Here is a 24,816-nt window from a genome sequence, read left to right as displayed (position 1 = left end):
ACAGGCCAGCTTACCTGGGGTCAAACCCTACTTCTGCCTCTTATTTGATTTTAACCAAAGACATTAAATCTGTCTGGGCTTAGGTTTTCTTATTATAAATAAGCATCATGATTTCTCATACTATTTTAGTATTAAATAATTTTACATTTATAAAGAACATAGAAAACAGTATCTGATATATAAGTACTAAATAAATACTAGTTATTATTTCATATTTTTAAATCTCTGATTCAAAGTTGAAGTAAAATGAAAGGCTATAACAAACACAAACTAATTTATTGTTAAGTGCTTTGGAAATTGTACATTATTTTGGATAATATAACATATTTTCACTAATAAATGTGCTAATGGAAATCATTGAGTACAGAGAAAATAAGAGAAACACAGTGACAGATGGTCTCAGATTTTTGTTTTAGGCTAGAAGGTATAGGATGCATGTTCCCAAAATTGCTAGGTGAAAGGGTATAAAAATGTTTTGGCTTTTAATATGAATTGCTATTTTGTTTTTTTTGTAATGATGATATCAATATACAAAACTGCTAATTAAGGTTCATTGAAAATAATGACCATTATTAACAAATGGTTGCACCTCAAGATTGCTTCATGTTTGTTAATATTTTTTCAAATGACAACCCATGTGGGACACATCTAAGGTTAGAACATCTAACTCAGATATGAGTTGTTTGCTGTCTGGAATAATATATTGTCACTGACGATGTATTCAGTAAAATCAATAACAAAATCTGGAACAACCGAAGTAGTCCTTGGATTATGACAACTACTAAGCCCTTAAATATCTGACACCATAGAAAACTGATCTCAAATAAATGTCACTTCTGAGAGGCTGAAAGATATCAGAAAGCTCTGAGTCTCATGCCAGCGCTCCAAAAATGTCTTCTAACCTTTAACACTGATGTTACGAAGTTTCAAGGGAGACATTCATTACCTTAAAAGTTAAAACATGATCAACAGAGAAGCACAATCTTAGGTTGTGGCCTCAGGGTTTAAAAACAAGTTAAATGTGGATCTTAAGGAATATAATAACACCATGGGGGCAGCTCCTTTTAAGGTTTGCGTGATGGTTCACTGCAACAAACATCAGTAAGCGAGGAAGAAACAAGTGCACTCAAACCTTCAAGTAAGAGAGAACGTTTGACCACAAGGCCTTCCAAAATTCCTACAGGCCTGCCCTTTTTACTTTAAGGGCCAACTACCATCTTAAAATGAAGACTATACTGCAACATAAAAGAGGCATTAATCCAAAATGCAGAAAAAAACTTTTATTAGCAACTTTATCTTAAACATTTAGCAAAATAAAAAGAAGTGTTAAAAGACTAGAGAGAAAATTATGACAGGGAAATATATTTTGATAGGCAAAAGCACAATAGAAATTACTTGAGTTCTAGATTAAGAAAATGGGGATAGCTACTGGCTTGTGCTTCACCATTTATTAGCTGTTTTACCTTGGACATGTGACTTAACCTCTCTGAGGCTTTGTTTTTTAAAGGGTATAGAGAGAAACAGTCTATTCTTCCTAGGGCTGTTATGAGCCTGAAATGTATATAAGTGCTTAACACACTTAGAGGCTGAAGTAAATGTTTAAGTATTAATTAGCACTAAAGAAAGAAGCAAAGGGAAAACAATAAATAAAAAGTAGATCAAACCTTATCTTTGAGGGCAATAAATAGAATAAAAAAGAGTCAGTTTTATAATTATAAAATTAAAATATTAACACTAACTGAAGTACAATAAACTAAATTGGCTTCTGAAATTAATGGTTTTAATCATAAAGTTTACTCTTTCTTGGCTGTTGCAGGGGTCTAGTTTACCTCTAATCTAGTGACATAGCCATCATCCATGGATGCTCTATGAACAGCTACTGTTTTCCTGTCTTTGACAACTAAGCTCATCTGCATGGAACAGAAGGTTCAAGTATATATTCATATGTAGTAAATTTAATTTCCCAAAGTCAACAACTGAAACATCATCTGGTCTATGCAATATTAAACAGGCAATGTAATGTTGTCTAATCTAAGGTCTGTCCTTCCCGTGACTTCTACAGCTCAACTGTAAAAATATAATGTATTTCTAATTCCCAGTCTTTATAATTCTGAAATCCTAAAAAAATTTCTTATTAAATATACCAATGGAATAGTTACAGGAATAACTAAAGAATTATGCATGAATACTTCAAAAATTCTTCCTTTCCCTTCTTTTTAAATTTTGCAGAGAAAAGAAATGAAATTATCCCTTATTAGCAGCCCTGATGAAAGAATATACTAATAGAGACCTATAACCAAATATAAATCTGTACACATCAATATCTAATAAAGTGCTCAAGTGTGAGAAAAATAGTAACATTTCAATGGCTTCCCACTGCTTGTTCAGGACATTAGATTCTGTAAAAATAAAATAAATAATCAAATAGCTTCCAAAAATAGGGATAGAGGCTTGCCAGTAAATTAATACTACATAAGACCAAAGACCTTTTGTTCCTTCTTCTTTGATAAATATTTCAAATATATATTGCTTGTTTTACATAAACAGCATGAGTCAATAATAAATTTCTTTTTAAAATATTCCATAATTTGTTACCTCTTTAAAAAAATGCACAAATCAATCTACAATAGAAAAAATAAGTCAAACATATTAGATGAAAATACTATATTCAATTAGACTTTAGATTTATGAATCCATCACAAAGCTGTTAAATTCTTTTATTTAAAATCATGTTGTGAATTCACAGCAGCTATACCAAATGACTAAAACGTGTATAGGCCAGCTGTATTTTCAAGAAACTCCTCAGAAAATGTGTCTGATGCCCACTAATGAATAAGACTTATACCTGACTTCTGGAATCAAACTACTAAAAGATGAAAACAAGTGTACAGCAAAAGTGTAATTGCAATGATTTGACCTCTAAGCAGAATAATTCATTATAATAGCCAAAACCATAAACTAATAACTATAATTTTCCATCTCTAAATAGCAGATGTGCAAAAGTGGCTTTGATTCCAATGCTTAAAAAGGTGGATAGAGGCCTGAGGACTAACGGCTTTTAATAGAAACCTCTCTACATGGGTTTGCCAACACAAGGATCTTAACAGACATGGTCAATTTTGTTGTCCAAGTAACTACTAATTCAATACTCTGTCTTTTTTTATTTTTAATTCTTTATTGTTTAAAGTATTACATGAGTCTCCTTTTCCCCCCATTGACATCTCCCAGTCCACCCTCACCCCCCAGCACAGGCCCTCACCCCCTACTGTCTGTGTCCATTGGTTATGCTTATATGCATGCATACAAGTCCTTTGGTTGACCTCTTACCCCCCCCTACTTCCCCACCCCTACCCTGACCCTCCCTCTAAGGTCTTTTTTGAACTCACAATTATTGCAGAAAGGTAACAGCTACATTTCCATACCTACTTTCTTTTTATTTGTGTAAAGGAACACAATAGAAAATAAATGTAAATAGGAAAAAATGCCTAATAAAGTTTGAAAATAGTCAAATTTGAAACTGGAATCATAAACACCCAACTTTTATTTACAGTTATTTTTAAACTACAAATACAAATTGTGTGTATCTTTTAAGAATTTAAAAGATTCCTCTAGCCTCCTCCTCTTTCTTTTGAAAATTACACCATTTAACAGATAATAAATATAGCTGACACAACAGAATTTGAAATTCATCATTCTGGAACTCACAATGAAATATTCTATTCAGGTAAGATCATTATGTATCTCAAAACCCCAAAGTATCACCCCACAGATTACCTGCCAATCACAAAGTGGGATCTTTTCTTTATAATTGAGATGTTTAGTGTCCTCACTTTAACCAAGTGCTCAAACTGAACATTACTAACAGTGATAGTACATGTCTTCTGATGGCATCTATACTAATAAAAGGGTAATATGCAAATTAGACCGGACATCTTCCAGACATCCTTCCGGACAAAGCCACAGTGGCGGGGGCCAAGACAGAGGCGGGTAGGGGTGATCAGGCTGGCAGGGGAGGGCAGTTAGGGATGACCAGGCAGGCAGGCAGAGTGGTTAGGGATGATCAGGCAGGCAGGTTAGCTGTTAGGAGCCAGAGGTCCCGGACTGTGAGGGGTCCTGGACTGGAGAGGGTGCAGGCTGGGCTGAGGGACTCCTACCCCTCCCTCTGTGCACGGATTTCATGCACTGGGCCTCTAGTCTATATATATAAAAGGCTAAGCAACCATCCAACCATCCAACCAACCGGTCGGTAGGTATGACATGCACTGACCACCAGGGGGCAGATGCTCAACGCAGGAGCTGCCGAGCTGCAGTGACTTGGCAGTGGTGGTTCCTGAGTGAGTGCCCTGGAACCAGAGAGGAGGGAGCCCAATCCCCATAGGCCAGGCCAAGGGACCACCACCTGCCCGAGGGACCCTTCGAGATGCCCTTCGAGCCCTGGCACTGCCCCAGGTGCGGCTGGCTGGGGAGGAACTGCGGGAGGTTGGCTCCAAGGTGTGTCCAGCCCGTCTCGTCCAGTCCCGCCTCACAGGCCACCTTCTAATTCATTCCCTTTCTATGTGCATGAATCTGTGCACCCGGCCTCTAATAAATTATGAAGCACAGTATCACCTATGAAATATTCTTGCCATACATGTCCAACCTGAATCATGCCTCTAGAGTCTAGGCTGAACTTCAAGTTTATAGAAAATATAAGAAAACACCTAGGCACACCTCTGGCCTATTCTCTTCAGAATATCAGAGGACTATTTTAACTAAGGGCCATTGAAAACACTTAACAACCAAATGCAAATAGTGACCCTTGATTAGATCCTGGTTCCAAAAACTATTAAAAGACATGTGGGAAATAATTAGGGAAATTTTAATATGCCAAAGTATTGAAGGTAAAATCATGATGTCTGCAACTTATTTTCAAATGACTCAGCAAAAGAAAATAATTTTAAAAATATTAATATATATGTGTAAACACACACATACATAGACAGACCCAGATATGCCAAAATGTTATCTGTTGATTCTAGATGGTCAGTTCATGAGTATCACAACTTTTCGATATATTTGAAAAAAATTCAAACTAAAAAGTAACAAACATTTGCCTTTAATGTTCAACATTTACAGTACCTGGTTCTTGAATGACATCTACCTTCCCCACACTGATATGAAGGAGTTCACCATTCTTTGCAAATGTCTCCCATTCTGAATCAGTCTGCTGGCAGGATGGACACCAAGGGGCATAACTATAAAAGAAGAATAGCTAATCAATATAAAACATGGAAAACAGCTGTAAAACAGACAAATTATCTAAGTTAAAAAAATAAATATCTGTCTAAAAGGAAGCACAAAATCAAGCTTTTCCAAAGTCATCTGATATAGAAAAACAAAAACATATTTCCCTAGAATTTAATGTATGAAGATTAATTCACTGGGAAGAAATTAGCCAAAGTTTGAGAAGATTTTCACAAACTCTTGTAATACATAAAATACTTTATTTCAATGTTTTTCTTACAATCAACCCAAATTTTGTCACATTCTACGTAGCTTCTGATTTTTGAGGGAGAATACTATTTTGATTGCACACTAAAGGAGGACAATTTTCACAAGGACATCCCTAGCCAAACCAGTTCCAGGTCCATCATAACTACAGAGCTGATGAGCAGAGACCAGAACATCTGTTACTAGTGGGTTCCCAAATATTTATGCGAGTCATTTCCAAAGATCTGCACCAGTTCTGAACCAGTCCAAGAAAGAAAGTAGAAGCTATGGGCTAAACCAGCTTTACCCAACACTTTCTTAAAGAGAAGAGGAGTTAGAAATAAGTGGGACTTCAATCAGAATCCTGGTTTTTACATTTACTTATTTTATTCCATAAATCTGAATTGCACACAATGTTGAAGCTGAGGTTACAACTGTGAACAAGACAGATGTGGTACCCCGCTCCCTCTCCTTGTAGATACAATCCAGAGGTGAACACTGGCCAGCACAAGGACAATTAACAAGCCTGGTGGCAAATGCCATGACTGAGAGTATGGGACAGATACTGTGTAGACACTCGGGAGCTGGGTGGTCTCAGAAGGCCTCACAGAGGAAAATGCATCTGTGCTAAGTTCTAAAGTAGGGGCGTGAGCAGAGAGGGGTCAAAGAATGTTCACTTCTAAGTAAAGAGAACAATGTGAATGAAGCTCAGAGTAATGAGAGAGGAGGGTGAAGACATCATCCACAACCTTTGAAAAAACTGTATAAAGAGTTAGGATTGTATTTGAAGCTCCATGGTAAACCCTAAAGAGTAAGAGAATTATGATTAGATTTCTATTTTTAAAAAATAACTGGGCAGCTTGTGAATAATGGATCAGGGAAGTTTAAGGTGGAAGTCAAGGGAAGAACTGGGAGCCTGGGCCATCCTCCTGGCAATATGCTATGGCCTTACAATGCTTTCCCACATCCTGGAAACTATCACAAAAACTCACACCACAAAGCTCCAAAGTGGTCCAGGATTTCATCTGCAGATATAAAATGGAAATCCAGCGAAATTTGCTGTTTAGAAAGTACGTACAGTGGATCGAATAGTAGCCTCTAAAACAGTGGTTCTCAACCTTCCTAATGCCGCGACCCTTTAATACAGTTCCTCATGTTGTGGTGACCCCCAACCATAAAATTATTTTCGTTGCTACTTCATAACTGTAATTTTGCTACTGTTATGAATCGTAATGTAAATATCTGATGTGCAGGATGTATTTTCATGGTTACAAATTGAACATAATTAAAGCATAGCAATTAATCACAAAAACAATATGTAATTACATATGCGTTTTCCGATGGTCTTAGGCGACCCCTGTGAAAGGGTCATTCGACCCCTAAAGGGGTCGCGACCCACAGGTTGAGAACCGCTGCTCTAAAAAGATACAAAAGATATATAAGTACAAGTACCAGTGAACATCATCTAATTTGGCTTAGGAGACCAAGTGTGGGTCATGGAGCAAGAGAGAAACAGGGGTCAAGAAGGAAGCAAGAGAGAAAGAACTCTTTGGGGACTTTAAACTTCCAAGATTCCAGGCACTTGCAGTGGCTCCATCCTCCTAGTCAAATCACTGTTCCCCAGGCTTGACTGACAGGCAAGGACCTTCCCTAAGGTCACGTGGGCTGCACTGCACACACGCCCATCTCCCCCTTTGTTTGATCCCTTCCCCCAGGGATGTGCAGGGAATGGATCCATGGTTCCCTGGGGAGCTTAAAGTTGGAGCTGCCCAGATGAACATGCTTATAAAGTCTGGTCTCCCCTTTGCTCTCTTCCTATTATTAATATAATAAACTAGCTAATTACAAGGTTACATTTGGGCAGGTTAATAATCACTCCACGCCTCAGTTTCTTCAACTGTAAAATGAAATAACAGCAGCTATCTTTTAAGGTCATTGGGAGATAAGATGACACATATAAAGCAGGCACATATCAAGAACAATCATTAATACAAAGTATGTTGGTAATATACTACTTGGTTTCTGTTTTTTACAAAATTCAACTGAGTAGAGATCTACTTTGCTTTATTAAGCTATTCATGAATTGGGCAGCATCCCATCTACCAATAAGAAGGGTGCTCTGTGGGGTTGTACAAAATGAAAGTTTCTATAAGAAGGAGGGTGGGACAAAGGAGCCTTTAACAAAAGAAAAGAAAGGATGATTTTTTAAACCAGGATATCTTGTTTTTGAGGAAAGAGAACCTGAGTGAGTTGGAAGAGTTTTTAATCCTGCAGGTTGCCTCTTCTTGGAGGGACAGGCAGGTATTGGACAGATTACCTTAAGCGTACTTGACTAGAAAGTTCCAGACTGGTTGATTGAGATTATGTTTCTGGGAGAGGCTGAAACTGCAATTAGGTCAGGTATTAAAGCTAAGTGGGTGTCATGGGCCTTTAGCGACAGTGATACCACTTTGTTCCTGTGGTTTTCTCTTTGACATCTTCAAGGCACTTTTCTGACACATCAGCTCATCTGAACCTTACAGTATTGCTGACAGACAAGACAAGTTTAGAGAGACTTAAGGTCACCTAAAACCACGCAGAACAAAAACCCAGATGGAGGTATTTATGTGATAAAAATCTCCAAGGAAAATAATACCTAATATCAACAGAGACAGAAAAGGAGGGGGAGAGGAAGAAGGAGAGACTAGGGGACAGGAAGAGGGACAGAGGGAGAGAAAGAAGGAGGAGGAGAGAAAGAATAAAAAAAAAAGAAAGAAATCTTGAAGTGCAGTTCAATGAACTCTAGATGTCTAGATGCTCTTTGCTTTGTTTCCCTGAACCCCTGCTTTTGCATGTAACTCGTGGACACATTTGCTACCTCAGTAATTATTAAATCATGCAAATTTCATCATTTAAAAAGAATCCCAGTCCCTAATCTCTAGACAGGCTACTATATAAATCGGAGGGGTTTTTTGGTAATATTGACCCTCAGATATACAAATGCCATTGAAGTAATTTTAGATATTCCATTTTCTATGTAGCTGCTACCCACTGGTCTGCAGCACTGTTAATGCCATTCTCTCTGAGATTTAATCTGAGCTTACTGTGTTGAAATCCACCAATATCATTCATTCACTTAGTGTGTTCTTTTGGTGGAGATAAACCAGCTTCAAGTCTCAGGTGTGGAAATCGGTCTTTTGTTATAGAAGCATTTTAAATTATTAGTATTCTTCCATATTTAAAGGACAGTTATTTAGGCAGTAATTAGAACTACTATAAATAAAATACCCCCAGGGGCCAGAGGAAAGTCATGTATGTCATGTATGTGACTTTCATGCTCTTCTTTCTCTGTCTCTCTCTATAACACATGTATACATGTAATTTATTTATGTACATATGCATGAATAAAACTCATCAGAAAGGACTGAATGCAATATTCATTTATATTACTTAAAATTAGTTCCAAGTGGCAGTCTTCTCCTAATTATGATAAAGAACAGACTTTTTCCAACTTTTTCTTTTACATATAAGGTAACCTTCCTTTAATCTAAGAACCTCCAAGAGAAATTAGTACCTTTATATTCATGAACACTTAAAAAGTATCTTTCTATTTAAAGTTTTTGCAGATGACAATGGTATGTAAAGTTAGTAAGCTTCATAAAGTCATTTGAAACATATTCCAGATAGCCAAAACACTGTTAAATTATAACTTGGGCCTTATCCGGTTTGAATCAATGGGTAGAGCGTGGAGAGTCGGCCTGCAGACTGAAGGGTCCGGGGTTTGATTCCAGTCAAGGGCACATGCCTGGGTTGTTGGCTCGATCCCCAGTAGGGGGCGTGCAGGAGGCAGCCAATCAATGATTCTCTCGCATCATTGATGTTTCTATCTCTCTCTCCCACTGCCTTCCTCTCTCTAAAATCAATAAAAATATATTTTAAAAAATTATAATTTGAATATCAGTCCACTATTAATAACCATTTCTGGAAAACAAAATTCAACAACACGCTTTTGTTATCCATTAGTATTCATGTACAAATTACATTTAAGCTCTGCTGTATGGAATAGTTGAAAGCCCTCAATTCTTTAATTGCATAACTCAATTTGGTATGAGATTTCATTAAGTGTATTAAATACTTCAGGGAAGGAGTGAATTATATTTCCTTGAAATAAAATTTTACTAAAAATATTATTTTTATTCTCCAATAATGGAAAATTTTTCTTCTGTCTTGGTGTGAATGTCACGTGTTTCCCAGGACATTCTCTTTTCTTATCCTTGTAGAAGTGAGATGGGCAATGACAGATACAATTAATACTCACTTAGAACTTATTGTGACCAAAATGCACAGAAAAATCTGTAACAATGAAGATGAAAGAGGTATACTAGATTCATTGTTCTATGCCAACAAGGGATGCCTTCACTACATCAAGTGCTATGCTTCATTTTGGAAAATCTGGAAAATGTCTTAATGATCCAAGAGTTGAAAATCTGAGATCAACCCAAGAACTTATGTGCATAACCCATGGACACAGACAATAGTGATGAAGACCTGAGGAGGGAATGGAAGTGGGGAAGTAGGGGAAAAAAAGGGGGACATCTATAATACTTTCAACAATAAAGATCCTTTTTTTTCAAAATTGTATGCTCAAATATATTTCTTTAGATCATTTCTAGGAAATGTTCTCAAAAATGCAGAGGAAAAATAATCAGTGACACCTCTACGAAAACCATTCTACTTGCAAGAGAAAATGGAATTCACTACTTTTACTGGAATTTACTACTTTTACTTCACTCCATTAAGGTAGTGACTGGTGCATTGTTTGTACTTAAACAGAACCTGGCAGACCCTACATCATAATAAATGTTTATTACATCAATGAACAAATGGTAGATGAGAGTGATTATCCTTAGCACCTAAGAAAATATATACAGGTGTTTCCTTCCGTGATATATTTGAGGAAGCTCTTCACTAGAGGAACAAATAAAGTCTACTACTTATACATTCACTTAGTCAAAAAGTATTTATTGAACACACCCAGTACTTGATAGTTATCAAGGCTCTTGAGATAAACAGGAAGAAGAAAAACTTAGTTCCTTTTCTTAAAAGCTTATCATCCAGAGGACTCAGACAAAAACTCAGTACCAAAGCATATAAATTAACTTATAATTACAAGTTGCGATATGGGCCCTGCTAGACAACACAAGACACAGTGAAAAAGAATTTTCCCAGGGAGCTGGGAAGTCAGAGAACCTGTATGAGTGCTGAGGTGTGTCAGGAATGAGCATCCTATATAATAAAAGGGTAATATGCAAATCGAATGAACAGTGGAACGACTGGTCACTATTACACACACTGACCACGGGGGGAAATGCTCAGCCACAAGCCGGGCTGATGGCTGGTAAGATGAAAATGAATGAGTCACATTCCTCCCCTACTACCCAGCTGGCTCACCTCTACAGCAGCGCTAAGGTGTCCAACTGACAGCTTAGGCCAAAGCTGTCAGTTGGACATCCCCCAAGGGCTCCCAGACTGTGAAAGGGCACAGGCCAGACTGAGGGACCCTCCCCCACCTGAGTGCACGAATGTCATGCACCAGGCCTCCAGTATAGCAATAAAAATCTTCATTTGCAGAAACTAGAAAGATGGTAAGACCATTGATAGGCCACTGAATCCCATAGGGAAAAGGCCTCCCCTTATGTGGGCCTAGGTGCTGGCAGCTGTGAGCCTAAGCACAAATCAGCCTGACTCTGTGCCTCCCTTCAGGCTCCCCCACTACCCAGCTACTCTCCCTGGCCTGATCAAAGACTGCCAAGCTCAGGTCTGCATTCTAGTTCTGGCCTTGTCCACAACTTACTAAAGATCCAGCCTTGGTCAAAGCTTTAATCTTCACAAGTTTCCGTCTCCTCCAGTGAATGAGACTGAGAATGATAATTCTGTATCTGATTGCTGGATGATCAAATAAGAGCATTAAGAAACTGTGATGTAAACAACATAACTGTTCACTATGATTGAAATGACAATGACAATAATGATGTGGAAGAATACCCTTTGTGGAAACATTCTGAAATCAAATACTTCTTTGTTAGTTTATGAATTCCTCTTTTGCATGTTTTTAAATAACCAAAACAGTAACTAGGGCAGTGGTTTTCTCTCAGAGGTATTTGGACATGTGCACAGGTGATGGAGGTTGTTAAATTATTTTGATGTCACTTCATTACTAGAATGTAATAACCAGGGATGCCAAAGGTTCTGCCATGTGGGAACCATCCCCACACAGCAAAGAACAGTCCAATCCAAAATGCTCTGGTAAGAACCATTGCTAGATGCTTGACAGATAAGAAATATTTAGTAAATATTTTCTAAATAAATGAATGCTACATATAATAATTACTTTCTTGAGGGCACAGTAGACTGCCAGTCCCTTGAAATCAAGGAATGTGACTCATTCATTTTCATCTTACCAGATCCCCAACTCGGAAGCTGACACATGATAAGCAATGACTCTCTCAAAAACACAATCATCAAATCAAAACAATCTATTACACTGCAGAAAATTATAACTATTTGATATGGGTAAGGTAAGGCAATAATGTTATAATAAGGGTATGGAGGAAACAATACTAAAACCTAGATGTCCCAGGGAAGTAAATGAGGCTTTCCTCCACCACCAGATGACTAATTGCAATTCTGAAACATGATCAACCCAAGAACGAAGTCAGGAAGAGTAGTGCGTTAGAAAGATCTGCATGCTTTCCTGAGGAATTTTAACCCAAAGTCAAACGTTTTCTCTGAACATCAGTTTAAAGGTCAATGCATCATTCTTAAGCTATTTGGATATCTTCAGGTTTCTTTTGGAGGAAACAGGTACCAGAACAGTATACAGAATGTATTAAATTGCATACTTTTGTTTCAAAAGAACAAAAGTCATTTTCTCAAAGACTGAATAATGGGAGCCAAGAAAGTGTTTAAAATAGGACAAGGTTATGAAGCAGCTGAGAAAAAGATAGTATGAAACAATGGAAATAACACATCAGAAGGCATTTTAAAGATTAGGCCATCTTTCCTAACCTTGAGAAAGAGCAAATTTTCCATCAGCAGTTGATGAAAAAAGCACAGAACGCCAATTATAGAGATATGGGAGAAATGGGGATAGAAATCATAGAACCATATATGAAGGCAAAAAGTAAGATAAAAATAGAATATTTAAGTTCACAGCATTAAAGAAAATGTAAATATGTAGTAATGGACGAATTTCTCAGATCTTGAAAAAGGTTCCAGAATTGTGAATATTTTTAACCAATATTTCTCCTCAGCAAAGAGTGCTTTTTAAAAACTGATATTCAATTGCAAGGATCCAAAAAAAATTGGCTGAAAGTAGTACGAATTAAACTTTATAGTAAAAGCTTTTCATGTCTTAGAGCAGACACTGTTAGATCCTTTAAAAAATAATTAAGTTATTGATACCAATATAACCAGGAATTACATTATGGTAGCTTTGTATAAAGTGAATGTAAAAGAAAAAAATTCCCAGAAGAGAGGAAGCATATAAGCAAATGAACAAATAAAGAACTGTCATTCAAAGTAATGTCAGATTTCTAATACTGTCAGAAAGCCTAACTTGATTCTTTAGAGAAGTTAAATACACCATCTAACCATGTGAATGTCTAACAAGTTCCATTTATTATGACCAGTTCAGCTGAACAAAGTGTTAACATGAAAACTAGTATTAACACATTTTTTTTCTCTCTGTTGTATATAGGGTGTCCAAAAACATGTATACATACACTTTGAAAATTATAAAGGCAGTGTTTGTTCAAATACATTTCATTTTCAAAATGGCGCTATCAGCTACTAAAGTGTATATACATTTTGGGGGGACACCCTGTATATCATGAAAAAAGTTTAACTTATTGGCTGTTAGAATGAATTCTTAGAAATTCTTAATAGGCCTCTAGAGGTAGTGAGAATATAATGAATTTTACATTTTTGAGGAGTGTCACAATATTTCTTCAGTCAAGCACCTCGGCTCAGTATGTAGAAAGTTGGAAGCAGTGGTTGAAATCCTCTTTGAGCCTTGTTCCTATTCTGAAGAGAACTACCAAAATGATCTTGTGTCTACAGCTTACTTCCGGGTTACAAGTCTCACCATGCATCACACAGCCCATGCGCATTCCATGCAAAGGACACATGACAAGTGTAGAGCAGCCAACTGCTACATCTAGGCTTGTCTATTTACAAACAAGTAAAATTTGAAGTGTCAACATGGCCAAACATAGGAGCGATTGGCTGTTGCCTCTTTATAAGCTTAACTTAGCTTACACTTACCTCAGCTTTAGTGTTCTTAGTAATTTTGCTTAAAAAATAAAAGCACTATTTCAAAAGTAACTATAAAATAGTTGAGGCCTTTCTGCTTTGACTGTCATGTCATATACAAACTCAGTTTTAATCGGAAAACAGACATCTAGAAAAACTCCGTTGTGCAAGGACTTCCTGAAAAAAGAACTGCCTGTACTACTTCTGACCAAATGCAGCCTCTGACACGCTCACAAACACGGCGGTCCTGAGTCCAGTTCCACTCTGCTTACAAGTTTCTCTCTTAAAAGGAAAATGATCTCCTCACCTCCATTCACAGTTAGGGGGTTTATTTTAATAAGAGCTTCATGTCAACAGATGTCTTTAATAATTTCATTGCTTTATCATGATACCAAAGGCACTCACTTTGAGGTCTAAAGGGTAAATTTATGTTTGAGGGGTAACGTGCATTCTGTTCTTTGAATCTGCTAAGTGACTTAACTTTTGGCCCTGATCTCACAAGGACTTTTTCATTTTATAGACTTCTGCTTGCATCTAAACAGATTTAAAATTTAGTCTGGGACAAATAAAGGAAAGATCCAATTATATGAGTGTGTATGTACTCAATGAAAAATTAGGTGTCAAATAGTAATGATCGAATATATATATTGCTGAAACCACAGATCAATGAGATGTGATCTTAGTGATCTTTCCTCCATCCTTCATTTTCTCTGCAGGCCCACCATGAATGGTCTCTCAAGGCTATCCAAACATCTACCCCTGTCCACTTGAAATCTTTCTTCCTAGTATAAATTAATTGAATCCATGATAAACAGTCCCTTGCCTGCTCCTAACCCAAAACTATATTTTGCCATCAAGTAAAGGCACTAACCATGATTTACTTTCTATCTTTCAAATGGGGGGCAATTTATTAATATCCTTTTCTTTATAACACTAGCACAATTAAGTTACAATTACCTAGAAAGTCTTACCCCTGAAAATTACAAATATCAACATTTGATTTTAAAATTTCAAAATCTGTTTTATTTTTTCACACCTCGGATTTTCAAAATGAATACTAAGATAGTGTAGAGACAAACTGGCCTGCCCTCTCGGTGCTGCAACTATTCATTCAACGAATGCATTGCCTAGCACACGCTACGTATTTGTTCTGCACGTTAAGTGTCATTGAATGACCGCCCTTTCTCCTCGACCTACACACCTACATCAAAAGCACGCTATTTTCTGGCAGATTTTCTCCGTTCCCCCTCCCCAGGACCTCTCCGTGGGAAGCTGCTCAGCCACCCCACCCCTAAAACACTTTTCCCTAAAGTAGGGGGCAAGCAAGGCGAGGGAGCAGAGGGGATTGCGCTTCCCCCTCGGCTGTCACCGCGGAGGGCCGGCGCATGCGCAGCGCGAGCAGCCGGGGGTAGCGCAGCTCGCGGGGGGCCCGAGGTCCAGCCCCCGGAGGGTGCGGCATCGGGGGCGACCCGCGGGGCGCCGGGAGGGCGGACGGTGTGGCGTGCGGGTCGGGCGGGCTCACTCACAATTTCAGCATCCACTCGCCCTCCATCACCAGCGTCCAGTTGGAGGCAGTCATGGGAAGCACCATGCTCTGCCCGGCCGGCAGCGCAGCGTGCTCGGGCCCGGCCTCCTCCGCCTCGTCCGCGGCCGCCGCCACCGCGACCCAGGCGGCCAGGAGCGCCGTGAGCAGCGGGCCGCAGCGCCCGCCCGCCATCGTGGGGCGCGGAGCGAAAGGAGAGGCGGATCCGCGGCCTTGCTCGCGCGCCCTGGACCTTCCCGGGCGTTCGGAGGGGACGCCGGCTGCCTGGCCTGCACCGGGCCGCGCGCACAGGCCCGGCTGGAGGCGGGACGGGCACCGCCTCTTAACCGCCGCGGCGCGCTGAGGCCACGCCCCCTCCCGCTGCGTGGCCCGGGGTGTCGGTTGCTAGGCGACGGCTTCCCTTTCTTCCTGACCACCAAGCTGAACAGAAACATGACTGGCTGTTGCATAAGGAAGAACAGGCACCAACAGGCACCGCGTGTGCCCCGGCTACCCAGGAAGGGCGGTTGGCGCGTGTGGGTTTTTTCTAAAGAGAAACATGGCCACTAATTTAAAAAATGCACCCCCTCCTCAAAGGGTAGCAAAGAGAACAATGGGCTGCAAAGTAAACCTGTGTAATGAAAAATGGAGGGACATGGTGAGCGTCTCCCGCTGAAAGGGCAAGGAAAATTCAAGTACTCTCTGCGTGTGTGTATTGCCTAATTGGAGGTAATTGTGAAACTATGCGGTTGTAGTTTTTTACAAAAACAATTTTAATTTTATAAAAACGTGGGTACTGATAGATCAAATGAGTCAGTTGATAAGACTACTGCCCGTTGCAATGAAATGCACCTCATTTTTTTTTTGGTCAGATATAAATGAAAGTAGCCTTAAATATTTCCAAATTTCTTTCCAGATACACGGCATCTGTACCTAGAGGCCACCACACTCTTGGGTGTGACTGAAATACAATTAGAGGGTGGTGAGCTTCTTGAAGTGTGCTTTATAAGAATCATTAGGTGTTCAAAGGGTGAAACTGAGTAACCTGATGTGAACCCATAGGAGAATGAAGACACTAAGAAGTTGGCTAATGGGCTAAAGTTAAAAAACAACAACAAATAATAACAATAATAATAAGCCTGGCAGCCATTTCTACACAAGGGCTTCTCCACTTCAGGGAGAAGCTTAAACTGAACTACCTGCCTCTCCACTGAACTACCTGCCTGCATTGTGCTGCTGCTGTCTGCATCAGCTTTTATAAAGCAGTTCCTGGAATCCTACTTGAACCAATAGGACCGAAGCTTTCTCCATCAGAGCTTTGCATCTGCAAACAACCAGAGTGGCTCTATTCTGACCAATCAGGACAGTACCTTTGGGGCCAATCAACTTTGAAGATTTGGAGTGCAATTTGCATGAAGCCAGACCAGTCAGGGGCCAGGGGCAGCTACTTCTGTCTATATAAGCCAGCTCCCTGCAGGCTCTGAGAGTGCACTGTCCCTTTCCAAGGAAGGCTGAGGGCTGTGTTCCCCAGTTTGGTGCTGAGCTAGAGAAGGGCCTGGCCCCAGGGCTGTTCCACAGCCATGCCATATCCCAATTGAGCTGTTTTGTACTGAATAAAGTTTCCTTCTTCACTGCACCCCAAATTGGGGATTCCTGTTGGCATTGAATTGGCACCAATGACCATCAGATGACAGCGATCAACATATCATGAGAACAATGTGATTTCTGAACACACAGATAAGTATACAACGATGATTATTACAGGAATATGACATGAATCTACAATCCCTACTTATAGGAAAGAAAGGTTAATTTGCCTCCAGAGGAGGTCTTACCTGCATTAGGTGTTGATTTGTAGTAGCTAAATTCTATGTGGACCCTGCCCTTATAAAAATATTTAAACTATGACAAATTTGGAAAATGTTTCTGCAATAAATGTTACTAAAAGTCACTGTTATTGTATGCTGATTATTATCAAACTCAAGGGTTTTAAAGCTTGGGTGCTCTATTCAAGGAAGTTTTTGCAAGGCAGTTTTATTTACTTTGCATATGAGCTTACATCCAAAGCCTAAGGGAAGCTTAGCCATTGCTTATTAACACCATGTGGTCAATTACATATTGATTCTTCTTTTAAAATGACTAGTGACACTCACTTATCAGGTTGGGTTCCTGTCAAGCTCATCTTGTTACAGCTGCATCTGCAGAATACTGTGCTGCATTTTAAAATTCAGCAACAATAGCATTTAGTCAGATCTGCCCAGACCTTGAGACATTTGTCCTTTCTAACAAGATCAATCCTATAAACTCAGTTGAAAACATTTTATTTTACTTATTAAAAAAAAGGACTTATTCATGTGAATCCTACCATTCTATTCAGTGCAGCTTTTGTGTATATGTTATTTGTTAAAAAAGAAAAATGTTCTTAAAAATAGGACCTCATATTGAGGCATTACTGTTCATTTATTGGGTGTGCTAATGGTGTTATGACTATATATTTTTAAATTTTGATTGGTTAGAGATAGTGAAATATTTATGGTTAAAATACTATGCTGTATTAGAATTCACTTTTTAAAACTCCAGAAGTAAAATTTGAAGGATGGAGGTAGGTGAATGAAGCCAAAGTGGCACAATATCAATTGATATTCAAGCTAAGCTCATTTTTGCCCTTCTATTTTTGTGTATGTTGGAAATTTCTTCAAAATGATAAAGAGAGAGCATATCTGAGACCACAAAAGAAATTATTGCTTATCACGGCATGGGTGGGCCTAGGGCAGTGGTTCTCAACCTTCTGGCCCTTTAAATACAGTTCCTCATGTTCTGACCCAACCATAAAATTATTTTCGTTGCTACTTCATAACTGTAATGTTGCTACAGTTATGAATCATAATATAAATATCTGATATGCAGGATGGTCTTAGACGACCTCAGTGAAAGGGTCTTTTGACCGCCAAAGGGGTTTTGACCCATGGGTTGAGAACCGCTGGCCTAGGGGGTATTATGCTCAGTGAAATAAGTCAATCAGAGAAAGACAAATATCATATGGTTTCCCTTACATGTGGAATCTAAAGGACAAAATAAATGAAAAAACAAAATTGGAACAGATTCATAGATACAGAGAGAGAACTGGGGGTTGCACCGGGTGAAAGAGGTGAAGGAATTAAGAAGTACAAATTTGTAGTTACAAAATAGTCATGGGGAAGTAGGTAAAGCATAGTAAATGTAGTCAATAACATAGTGATAACTATGTATAGAGCCATTTGGGTTACTGGAAATATCAAGGGAACGCTATGTAAATTATATGACTGTCTAACCACTAAGCTGTGCACCCGAAACCAATACATAATAAAAAAATTTTAAAAAAAGAGAAAACTTTGCTGAAGTTTTTCCTATATCTAACACAAAATGTAGGTTCAAAGATTGCATTTCTTGGGCTTCCAACTAAGGTGAGTAGGAAAGAATATAGCAAGAATGTGTGGGAACATGTGTGTGGTGGGATGGCACAGACCAGGGTCAGGGAAGCAACTGCTGTCAAACCATGATTGACATCTCGCTGATACTTCCTACCAATGTGACTTGGGGCTAAAACTACTTGGCTCCCATGTTTTATTTAAATGCTGCTAATAATAGAACATACTGCATATGATGGCTGTGAAGACTGAGCGAGATAAATATAATGCCTATAGTATGATTCAATAAAGGTTATGTATTATCATTTGGAGGCAGTGGGACAGCAAGCTATCATGCTTCTAGGGCTCTCTATTTTTCCTAAATTAAAGTTGAATTCACTTGTTGTTCACAAAGTCCTTCACAATCTAGCTTCAGTTTTGCCCACCTTACGGTCCACCATGCCTCCAATCCCCCATGCTCCAGTAACACAAAGTTACTCCTTACTCCCCAAACACATGAGAAATGGGGGCCGCAGTCCAACAGCTCTGGAAACCTGAATCTTGTGAACAACCACAAAAGTAACCTAGAAGCAGGTCATTCCTCCACTCCTGAGGTGACTGAGCCTTCCTTAAGAGTGATCTAGAGCCAGAGGGTAAACCTTAAGTAGGTCCTCTAACCAACAGAAACTGTGAAACAATAAATGTTGCTTTAAGCCGCTAAGATTTGGGGTAATTTGTTATGCAGCAATAGGTAAATAGGTCAGGGCTCAATCCTTTATGTGTTTAAAGGATGGAAAGCATTTAAAGAATGGAATGCATTTAAATAAGGGAATTACAGTTCTAAGAAGATTGATACCTGGTACTGGGAGAAAGAGCTTTTGTCCCTAGAGTATGTAGTTTCCACTGGTAGCACTGTGGGGCAGCTATGGTTACACAAAGATACATGGCTCCAAGTCAGAAAAAGAATACCTTGTTCTCTGATGAGCTGACGCACTGACAGGAAAGAGGATGAATGTGGTGGATGTATATTTAATTCTTTTCTCTTTCCCCCCGCTGCAGAGCAGTATGCTTCCACAACCTCTTTGAAGTTAGGCCTACCATTGTAACAGTTATAGCCAATCGTCAGCAAGTAAGAGGGATGTGAATATATCATTTGCACTAACATTCCCTTCTCCTGCTGTGGAACTTTTAGAGGAAGGATCATGATCTAGGAGTCTACAAGACCAGAGAAGCCTGCATTTTTGAGATGGGTCATGAAGAACCCTTACATATAAGTTCTTTTCTTTTTCTTTTTCTTTTTTTGCATATAAATTCTTCGGTTAATCTCCACTTCCCAGCCCTCACCCCCAGCCCCTGCCTTCTTTCTGAGATTTGTCAGTCTATTGCATGCTTCTGTATCTCTGGACCTATTTTGTTCACCAGTTTATTTTGTTCATTAGATTCCACATATGAATGAGATCATGTGACTTTGTCTTTCTCTGACTGGCTTATTTCCTTAGCATAATATTCTCCAGGTCCCTCCATGCTGTCTCAAATGGTGAGAGATCCTTCTTTTTTTGCAGTTGCATTCTTAATGAGCTGTATTCTTTTTATTAAAAAAATCATTATTCTTAATGAACTCTGAATTGGCAAGAAATAAATTTTCATTATGATAAGCTTATTTAGGTTAGCTATTGCTTCATAGATAACCACCCCAATATCATAGCTCATGGTTCTGGCAGTTGATAGTCTCAGCTGGGCTGTTTTCCCCTGGATTCCTTCCTAGGGTATCAGACACTTGAAACTAAGACTAGAGTTATCCCAAGTTTTTTGTGCTCACATGTGTGGGGAACTGATATAGGGTTAAGCCTTGGACTGACCTGTTGGCAAAGTCACAAACAAGTCCCAGCTTAGAGGGCACAGTCCTCTTAGCATAATTAGGCTTGACCTTATAACACTTCCCAGATCTTATCTGGGAAGCTAATGGGCTGAGGGAAGTGCGGGAAGTGTAACTATGGTCAAAACAAGTGAAACTCACAAGAACTGTGTAACTATGGTAACCACTACCTTGTTTACCTCAGACTATAAAATAGTTGGTGCGGCCTGAGCGCCAGTGGAAGTCCTTCCCCTTGAGTTGGACTTGCCTGCCTGGCCCCCAATATTCCCAAATTATCTCGTGTCTTTTCTCTTTCATTTGTGTGCGGCTCTTCTTCCAGATCCCAAACCCTGAACCACGCGGGATGTGGAAGGAAACATTTACAACACACATGTCTAGCACCTGATACAGGATGGCTGGAACAGCTGGGCACTGATGAAACACCTCTCTTATCCAAGCAGCCTCCCCATGTGGCTACTTGGGCTTCCTTCAGTATGGCAGTTGGAGGGCTGTCGGACTTCCTTTCTCTTGAGCAAGAATTCCCAAGAGGCCCTGGGGGAAGCTGCAATGTTTCTTAAGATCTTGCTTCAGAAATCTAAGAATGTCACTTCTACCACATTCTATTGGTCAAATCACTAATGGCCAGTCCAGATTAAAGGGACAGGGAATTAGACTTTAATCCTTAACAAGCAGCAGCAAAATAAATCATATCCATCTTTCATCTATAAACAGCCACTCTGAAAAGTTGGAATTCTTTGCCACTGAAGCATCACCTACACTATTCTGATTACCTCACTACCTTCCTTGGATGACTTAGTCAAGAGTAACTTGGGGGCGGGGGGGGGGGGGGGTTGAGTGATATTTCCAGAAAGCAGAGTAGGAACTACCTCTCCCTTTTTACCTTTTGTGGGTAGTCCCCCATGAGGTGCCTGTTTGGCCAAGATGTATTGGAAAGAATGGTTTTAAAGCCTTTGGGCAGCACCATGGTATTTTGGTACTCTTAGGACTTCACAGGATTTTCGTTAAACTTCTTCCAAAAAGACCCAAAAGAATATGATAAGATGTATAAAAATAGACTCAAATGGACAAAATATCTGTCTTTTGCATCCTGAACCCTTTTTAAACATTGAATAATGGATGTAAGAAAATGATTTGCCAAGCAAGATAAGAACATATATTTCCATGGTAGAAACTTTGAATATAGTAACAAAAATAGACCTTGATAAAATTGGGACTTGATAGTAAGAGGATAATCAATGAGAGAGAAGACGATTGTATTAAGATTACAAACTCCATAATAATAGAGTATAGAAATAATAAACAGCTGTTTTCCTATTGAGGATGGTGAAAGTGATATGGAAATGTTAAATAAGCTACACAATGCTTTAAATTAGTTCACAAAGTAATAATAGTACAGGAATTTAATTACACAAACAGATTTGCTAAATGCCTTACAGGAACAAGAGATGGAGAGGGAATTTAAATAGGACATTTCCTAGAACAGATGGTAAAAGAAACCATAAGGATGAAAATGCACTGAATTGTCTCAGGCTAGTGACTAGAAACAAATCCAGAAGGAGCTTGATCAGCTTCTAAGAAACAGCAGCCTTATGACCACCTCTTGGTTAAAGCGAATCACTAATTTTTTCTCAAAACTAATAAGTGAGCTCAGGGAAAGCTGAATATAAGAAAAATATATACAATTCTCTTCCTGTATATCAGAAAGAATTAATTTAAAAAATGATGTGGGCAAATATCTCATCAAGAGCAGCAAAACCTATTTAAAAAAAAACCCTAAAGAAACAAGCAAAACATATGAAAAAAAACAACAGCTAAAAGACTTTATGTGGTAGATATATCAATTTTCCTAAATTAATGTATACATCTAATGCAATATGATTTAAAATTCAAGCAAAGTTGAATTTTATAGAATTCCAAAAATCTCTTAAAAAGTTATGCTTACAACTAGCCACCAGCTACAGAGAACAGCTGACAGCTGTCAGAGAGGAGGGCTTTGGGTGAGACGGTTGAAGCAATTGAGCAAAGAAAAAAAAGAAAGACCCTTGGACACAGAGAACAATACGGTGATTGCCAAAGGGAAGGGAGGTGAAGGGTAGAAGAAGGTAAAGAGGGGATAAATGATGATGGAAGGAGGCTTGACTTGGGGTGGTAAACACACAATACAGTATACAGATAATGTATTGTAGAACTGTATATCTGAAACATGTATCATTTTATTAACAAACTAGAGGCGTGGTGCATGAATTTGTGCACGGGCGGAGTCCAGCCAGCCCTCCCTGATGGGGGGAGAGGGGCTTCGGGCAGTTGGCTGGCCGGCCCCACCCCCTGGTCAAATTCCCGGTCAAATTCCCAGTCGAGGAGACAATTTGCATATTAGTCTTTTATTATATAGGATATCACTCCAATAAATTCAATAAATTCAATTAAGAAAAAAAGACCAGCCAACCGGATTTTGAAAAAGAACAGTGATATAGGTCTTGCCCTCTCAAATATTAAACTCTGCTATCAAGTTACAATAAAATGAATATTCATGTAAGAAGCAAATAGGTAAATGGATTAGCGTAACGACTCAAGAAACAAAACTATAGGGATATTTACCTATGTCAAAGGTGGTAGATGTGTTAGGGTAAAGTAGACTTAGGCTGCAGTTAAACAGCCCACAAAATCTCAGAGGTCTGACTCATAGAGCTCAGTTCTCTGCGTGCAACAGCCACCTTGGATCTCAGAGACTCTCCAGGGAGATGAGAGTGGGCCAAGATCTTCACAATACAGCTGCTTCAATCCTGTAGCTCTGCCAGCTTAACGTGAAGCCTCCTCCACGATCATCGCAGGGAAGGAGAAAGTAAAATGCTACGAGGAGCTTTGGCTTTCTTTGTCCAGAAGCAGCACACACACTGTTCAGCTCATAGTCTGCTAGCTAGAACTAATCATAAGTCTGCCTAACTTATAGGAAGGGTGTTTGTCCACAGGAACTTAATTCTGATGTACAGTAAGAGCATCCATGATGGTATGTCAAGTCAGTAAGAAAAATTGCACTAATTCATGGTAGTGTTAGGGCAATTTCCTTTATATCAAAAAAATATATATGTATCTCTACATACTTCAATTTCTAAGTAAAGCCAAGCCTGGCAAAATAATCTGAAATATAGACAAGACAAAGGTTTACTATGTCTGAAATTCAAAAAGTCATACAAATAATTAATAAATAGACATACGACCCAACAGGAAAATAGAAAAGATTATAAATAACCAGAGAAGAAGAAATACAAATGGCAGTAGAATATGAAAAGCTGCTTGTTCACACTGCTGATCAACAAAATACTTTCTAGTGGTTGGACAATAATATACTTTACAAAGTGTTCCCCTGATATTTCCAGTATCTGACTAGCACTATACTTAGTTATTACAATACTAGAGGCCCAGTGCATGAAATTCATGCACGGGTATGGTCCCTAGGCCTGGCCATTGATCAGGGCTGATTGGGCCCTTCTGGCTGCCGGCCAGGGCCTCCCTTCATTTTGTGCTGCTCCCTGGTGGTCAGCGTACGTCATAGCGAGCGATCGAACTCTGGGTCTCCCGGTCGAACTCCCAAGGGGACAATTTGCATATTAGGCTTTTATACAGATAGATAGATTATTGACTATATTTCTTATGTTGTATTTTACACCCCCAAGGCTATTTTATAACTACCAATCCATACTTCTCAATTCCTTCACCTTTTCTAATCAGTCTCCCAACCCCCTGCTCCTCTAGCCACCACTATGTTATACACCTGAAACTAACAAAAAAAATAATATTCAATGTAAACTTTAATTGAAAAAATTAAAAAATAATAACAATGAAATAATTTTAAAGAAAGGAAAAAATACATTTTATAGTTGCTAATATGGTAGTCCCTCCAATGCTGCAGTTTGCTCTCTTGAGTTACGTGACGTCAGGCACAATCTGAAAATATTAAATGGAAAAATCCAGAAATAAACAAGTCATAACTCTTAAATTGCAAGTCCTTCTGAGTAGCATGATGAAATCTCGCAGGGCCCTTTGTCCAGCGTTTCCACATTGTATATACTCCTCCACCTGTTAGTCACTTAGCAGCCATCTTGGTTATTAAATAGAGTATTGCAGTATCATATCTTGGAACATATCTCCCATAGATAAGGGGGCATACTGGATACTGTACAGTTAATTTGATGATTTCCTGTGTTTAACCAACCATTATTAGACAAGTTACCCCAAAATTACAAAATCCTCAAGTTCCCCTTTTTGGCCCT

The 24,816-nt window shown here is 39.0% G+C and overlaps 1 protein-coding gene across 1 annotated transcript in view; it reads right to left on the bottom strand.

Moving 5' to 3' along the window:
* Positions 1 to 15,593, bottom strand: part of TMX4 (thioredoxin related transmembrane protein 4) — a 37,366-nt gene extending 21,773 nt beyond the window's left edge. The window contains exons 1-2 of the mRNA XM_081097234.1: positions 15,288 to 15,593; positions 5,119 to 5,234 (exon numbers count right to left, since the gene is read on the bottom strand). Coding sequence (XP_080953360.1) covers positions 5,119 to 5,234; positions 15,288 to 15,478 — 307 coding nt within the window. The 5' untranslated portion in view covers positions 15,479 to 15,593. The remainder of the gene's footprint in view (positions 1 to 5,118; positions 5,235 to 15,287) is intronic.
* Positions 15,594 to 24,816: the final 9,223 nt, after the last annotated feature.

This window comes from Myotis nattereri (genome assembly GCF_964212035.1).
Source record: "Myotis nattereri genome assembly, chromosome: 8".
In the NCBI taxonomy this organism is placed as follows: domain Eukaryota; kingdom Metazoa; phylum Chordata; class Mammalia; order Chiroptera; family Vespertilionidae; genus Myotis; species Myotis nattereri.
This window is presented reverse-complemented; position numbering and strand designations above follow the sequence as displayed.